This window comes from Thamnophis elegans, chromosome 1, assembly GCF_009769535.1.
Source record: "Thamnophis elegans isolate rThaEle1 chromosome 1, rThaEle1.pri, whole genome shotgun sequence".
Classification (NCBI taxonomy): Eukaryota; Metazoa; Chordata; class Lepidosauria; order Squamata; family Colubridae; genus Thamnophis; species Thamnophis elegans.
In genome coordinates this window covers 173,702,545-173,708,903 of record NC_045541.1, presented here as the reverse complement: position 1 = coordinate 173,708,903, position 6,359 = coordinate 173,702,545, and the positions used below count along the sequence as shown (strand labels likewise).

The following is a 6,359-nucleotide window of genomic DNA, read 5'->3' as shown; positions in this document are numbered from 1 at the left end:
TGGGGGTGGGGTGGGGGGCTCCCCAATTCCGGATTGTAACCCTAAACTGTCAGGGCTACTCCCAGATACGTTCCCAGCACAGGGCTTTCTAAGTTACTGACTTATAGTCCTCGACTTATGACCACAATTGAGCCCAAACTTTCTGCTGCTACGGGAGACATTTCTTGTGAGTTTCCCCTCCCCGTTTTACGGCCTTTCTTGCCCCAGTTGTTAAGTGAAGCACTGCAGTTTATAAATTAGTAGCTTGGTTGTTAAGTGTTGATTTTGCTTGTCAAAAGGGTCGCAAAAGGGGATCATGTGACCCTGGGACACTGCAACGGTTGTAAGTATGAGTCAGTTGCCAAGGAGCTGAATTTGGATCACATGAGCATGGGGATGCTGCAAAGGTCGTAAGTGTGAAAAATGGTCATAAGTCCTTTTTTTCAGTTGAACGGTCACTAAATGAACTTTTGTAAGAAGAGGACTACCTGTACTACTTGACTTACGACCACGATTGAACCCAAAATTTCTGTTGCGAATGAGACAGTTGTTAAGCGAGTTTTACCCCATTTTATGGCCTTCCTGGCCACAATTGTTAAGTGAATCACTCGTTAGTAATACAGTTGTTAAATGAATCTGGCTTCCTATTGACTTTGCTTGTCAGAAGTTTGCAAATGGGGATCACGACCCCAGGACACTGCATACACGTCATACATACATGCCAGTTGCCAAGCATCTGAATTTCGATCACATGACCACTGGGAGGCTGCAATGGTCGTAAGCATGAAAAACAGTCATAAGTCACTTTTTTCCAGTGCCGTTATAACTTTGGAATGTCATTAAGTGAACTGTTATAAGTCAAGGACTACTTGTACAAACTCCATCCTCCACCACCAGGACCATGTTGGTTGAAAATGGCACTATTTGTAAACAAGAGAAATTGGGGAGGCTGGTCTTTTATCTATCATAGATAGATAGATAGATAGATAGATAGATAGATAGATAGATAGATAGATAGATAGATGAGAGATAGATAGATAGATAGATAGATAGATAGATAGATAGATAGATAGATAGATAGATGATAGATAGATAGATACTGTAGATGGATGGATGGATGGATGGATGGATGGATGGATGGATGGATAGATAAAATATATAAATAGATAGATAAATGATAGATAGACAGGTAAATATATAGATGATAGATAGATAGATAGATAGATAGATAGATAGATAGATAGATAGATAGATAGATAGATAGATAGATAAAAATATATAGATGATAGATAGATAGATAGATAGATAGATAGATAGATAGATAGATAGATAGATAGATAGATAGAATATATGGATAACAGATGATAGATAGATAGATAGATAGATAGATAGATAGATAGATAGATGATAGATAGATAGAATATATGGATAACAGATGATAGATAGATGAGAGATAGATAGATAGATAAGATATAGATAGATAGATTAGATAAGATATAGATAGATAGATAGATAGATGATAGATAGATAGATAGATAGATAGATAGATAGATAGATTAGATAAGATATAGATAGATAGATAGATAGATAGATAGATAGATAGATAGATAGATAGATAGATAGATACTGTAGATGGATGGATGGATGGATGGATGGATAGATAAAATATATAAATAGATAGATAAATGATAGATAGACAGGTAAATATATAGATGATAGATAGATAGATAGATAGATAGATAGATAGATAGATAGATAGATAGATAGATAGATAGAAATATATAGATGATAGATTAGATAGATTAGATAGATAGATAGATAGATAGATAGATAGATAGATAGATAGATAGATAGATAGATAGATAGAATATATGGATAACATGATAGATAGATAGATAGATAGATAGATAGATAGATAGATAGATAGATAAATAGATAGATAGATAAATAGATGAGAGATAGAGAGAAAAATGATAAAAAGGTGAGAGAGAGAGAGAGAGAGAGAATGTTAGATACATCTATCTATCTATCTATCTATATATAGAGATATATCTAGATATGAGAGACATCATACATACATACATACATACATACATACATACATACATACGGGCTGTGTGTGTGTGTGTGTGTGTGTTCGAGCATAACTCTGGAACGCCTCAAGCAATTTCAACCAAACTTAGTTCACAGATTACTTACTCTCTGGAGAAAAATACTGTGGGTGTAAGACACTCCTAAAACCCCTCATGGGGTGGTGGTGTTCTGTTAAGATACAGCCTGTTGTGCTGTACTGCCATACTGGCTTCTACTGTACAGCGCAGTGGAGTTGCCCTGGTAATGGCTTCACAGTACTCCACAAGGGGGCTCCCTCTGGTAAGGGGGAAAATCCAACATTAGAAATTATGTTTGGTCCAGACATATTCCCCCTATAAATAAATACCTGGGCAACACCGGATTATCAGATAGTAAATGCCATAAAAACGAGAGAGGCCGTAGCTTGCCTTTCTTAGTTCATCTTTTTTTAACGATCCTCATAATCCCTTGCAGGGTGGAATCTGGGCAACTGAATGGAGCTGAACATTTACTGGCCGGACACCCTTCCTGTTGCCAATGCGGAGTTATATTCAGCAGATATATTCTCATCGTTCCCAAGGAGAGAAATATCTGCCTCTACCTAGGATCAAACTCCCAGCCTCCTGATGGTGAGGCTAGAGCGCCAACTCTAGGCCAACACATCACTAAACAAAGAGGCTGGTTTAGCCCAATTAAAAGGAGAGGCAGGTGGCACCAGTTCAAAACATGAGTTCAGCTCTGGGTGCAAAACCTCCCAGATTTGCAACGAGGGCGGGGGGGGGGGGAAACAGTCTAAATCTTTGGACATAAAACAAGTATTGAACACTTGATATTTTTAACAACAAGCACACACACAAACAAAGAATTTTTAAAAAATCTGTGAAATTTCACAACCAATGTTGCCGTCCTTCCCTTTGGGAGAATTAGGAGGTTCAATGTAAGCCTGTTTCTTTTTTCCTGATTAAACAGCTCGTTCCGTTTAGCCACTTCTGCTTTTCGATCGACTGCTGATTCCAATTTCATAATGAAGGAGCACGAGACGAAAACGACTCTCCGGAAGCAAACGAAACCTCTTTATGGGTGTGCCGAGAGGGGAAAAACCTGGGTAGATTTCCCGTTTCTTTTATCTTGGCACTGTTAAAAAAGAAAGCTGGCGCGAAGAGCTCTTCCGAGAAGGCAAAGCGTCCTTCAACTAGGGGCAGCTCCTCTATATACTAATTAGAAAACGCGTCAGTTCAACTCAGCTGAAAAACATCGTATGCGAGAAGCTGGTTTAGAGTTACTCTGGGGGAAGAAGAGGTGCTGACTTCTGCCCAGCGTCTAGCTAGTTTATAGGAAGGGCGTTAGTGGTGGTGAAACCGCCTTGGCAATGCCGCTCAGGGCACCTGGATTATGGCTGCTCTTGAGTTCCTTTGGGTGTATTCTTGGCAAGCTTGAACCCAGCAACCGGAATGGCGCTTAAGCGGAAGTCCTGGTCCCACCATCCATCAAAGCTACAATTTGTCACTGGACAGGACCTGGTGAGAAAAAAAAGAGGATTAAAACCAGATACGGCCAGCAGTGGCTTCCTAGCACTTCCCCCCCTTCCCCAACTGACGGATCTTCATCCCTATTTACTTGCACAATTATTTGCAGACCACCCACTTCTATAAGAGACTAGAACAGTGATGGCGAACCTATGGCACACATGCCACTGGTGGCACGCAGAGCCCTCTCTGCGGGCATGCGAGCCAACGTCCCAGCTCAGCTCCACTGTGCATGCACGACGCGCCTCTCCCGCAGCCTGTTTTTGGTTGCAGGGAGGCCTACTAATCCCAAAACAGGGCAGGAGGTGTTGCACACACATGCGGAGGGGACTGTCATGCACGCATGCTCAGGGGATAGGGCGCGGGGGGAGGGTCCATCACTGGACTAGACCGTCACTTATCTGAAACGGTATAGGTTCTCCTGCCTGAGCAGGGGGATGGACTAGAAGACCTCCAAGGTACCTTCCGGATTCTATTCTGCTCTGTTCTGTTCTATATTCTATTCTATATTCTCCATTTGATTATGTTCTGTTCTACTCTATTCCACACCACTCTACTCCATTCCATTCTCTATTCTCCATTGTCTAGTCTAGCCTTTAGGTAAGTCAACATTTGGAGTCAGTGAGTGGCTCTACACCAGGGGTGGGTTCCTGCCAGTTCTAACCTCTTCTATAGAAGAGGTTCCACAAATCTACAGTATTGTTTAGAACCGGTTCCAGCTCCCTCCCCCTGCCCGTCCGCACATCATCAAGATGATGAGCGAGAGGAGGAATTCTGGGAGTTGAAGTCCACAAGTCTTAAAGCTGTCAAGTTTGAACACCCCTGGGTTTTTTTTTCTAAAGAGTTAGGGGTGCGAGGGTCTTGTAACTTGACAGCTTTAAGACTTGCGTGCTTCAAATGCCAGAGTTCCTGAGCCAACATGACTGGAGGAGGAATTCTGGGAGTTGAAGTCCACAAGTCTTAAGGCTGTCGAGTTTGAACATCCCTGGTGGTTTTTTTTCTAAAGGGTTAGGGGTGCCAGGGTCTTGTAACTTGACAGCTTTAAGTCTTGCGTGCTTCAAATGCCAGAGTTTCTGAGCCAACATTTTGGTTGCTAAGCAACAGCGTTGTTAAGTGGGTTTCACCACATTTTACAAGTTAGCCATGCCCACCCAGTCACATGGCTGGCAAGCCACTCCCACCCGGTCACATGGCCAGCAAGCTGCTCCCACAAAGTAGGCCACACCTACAGAAGAGGTTCGAAAAAAATTTGAAACCCACCACTGCTCTACACCCATCCTTGTACCGACCAGATGATTCCCTTTGCTTTTCATTGAAAACTCAGGTGTCCTTTTCTACCTGGTTGCGTGTTTTGTGGGACTTCTGCAGTGCCACCCGCCACTGATCGTACATTTTGATGCTCAAATTGGCACAAGTCCCATGTTTGCGCATCCATCCAAAGAACTGCTTGAGCTCTCGGCGTAGCGTGTTGTTATGTTCTCCGTTCTTGGGTTCGCAAACTCCTGGAGTCCGTCCTGAAAGAGAGGAAGCGAAGTCTGACAAGGAATATATTCCGCCGGGGGGGGGGAGCACAAAACTCTTAACCCTGAATGCTAGAGGAAGAGGAGGAGAGGAAGTAGACGACATGAAGAAGGTGGAGAGGATGAGAGAAAGAAGAAAAAAGAGGAAGAAGAGGAGAGGAAGAACAGGAAAAAAATGAGAGGATGGGAAGAAGAGGGGAAAGGAAGAAGAAAAAAGAAAGTCAAGCAAAGAAAAAGGAGAAGCAGAGAAGGAGAAGATGAGGGTGAGAGGAAGCAGAGAAGAGGAGGAGAGGAAGAAAAATGAGAGGATGGGAAGAAGAGGGGAAAGGAAGAAGAGAAAAGAAAATGAAGCAACGAAAAAGGGGAAGCAGAGAAGGAGAAGAGGAAGAGGAGAGAAAGAAGAAGAAGGAGAGGAGGAGGAGAAGGAGAGGGTTCTGCTGGATCAAAAAAGATTTATTTAGCACAAAAGATTTATTTAACCCAGCTTCCTTTCCATTTCCTGCAACAACCAATCAGATGCCTCTATGAAGCCTACAGAAAGGGTATAAACCAGCTTCCCAATCTACTCACGTTCTCTGCCCCAGCAGTATCAATCAATTGCAATCAATTTGCTGCTATGCAGGAAGAATAGCAGAGTTGCTAGGAGTAAATTGATATACTAAGCTAGACACATTTAAAAAATAACTAAATAAACCCCAGAAGAGCAGACCAGCTGGATCTAAACATCCAACTGTACAGATGCTACCCAAGTGTCTTTCAAAGATGCCAGGCCTACCAGCCTGTAGTCTAGAGGCAATAATACTGTCTCTTTTGGGGCTATGGACTAGCTACTGGTATTTAGATGCAAGCTCCCCCAAATTATTAAAATCTGCAGGAGGGACCACAGAGAGGGTCAAGGTGACGACACAACTAAGTGTTCTTTGTATGTGTAGGGGTGGGCTGCTGGGGCTCGCAGGGCTTCGTTAGAACCTCTAGCTAAGATTCTGTGCAGTTCGGAGAACCCCCCAAATCCCACTCCTGGCTGGCCCCGACTGCTCCACCCCACCCCTCCCAGGAGTCCCCATGCGGCCCGTTTTGGATGCAGGTAAGTGCAAGATGTGCACGGAGGCTGGAGGAGGGTGAAAAACGTGTGACCCGACAAATGTGCGCCCGACAACAGTGCGCCGACAAAACCGTGGTGATAAAACCGTGACGTCGACAGCACGCCAACGAATGAGCACAGAAGCGCGCCGACAAAAGAGCGCCGACAGAAGCGCCATTA

At 43.4% G+C, this 6,359-nt stretch overlaps 1 protein-coding gene across 1 annotated transcript in view; it reads right to left on the bottom strand.

The window, feature by feature from the left end:
• Positions 1-2,951: 2,951 nt before the first annotated feature.
• The window catches only part of CRLF1 (cytokine receptor like factor 1), a 58,558-nt gene continuing 55,150 nt past the window's right edge, over positions 2,952-6,359 (bottom strand). The window contains exons 7-8 of the mRNA XM_032225144.1: positions 4,917-5,092; positions 2,952-3,569 (exon numbers count right to left, since the gene is read on the bottom strand). Of these exons, the coding sequence (XP_032081035.1) occupies positions 3,546-3,569; positions 4,917-5,092 (200 nt within the window). The 3' untranslated portion in view covers positions 2,952-3,545. The remainder of the gene's footprint in view (positions 3,570-4,916; positions 5,093-6,359) is intronic.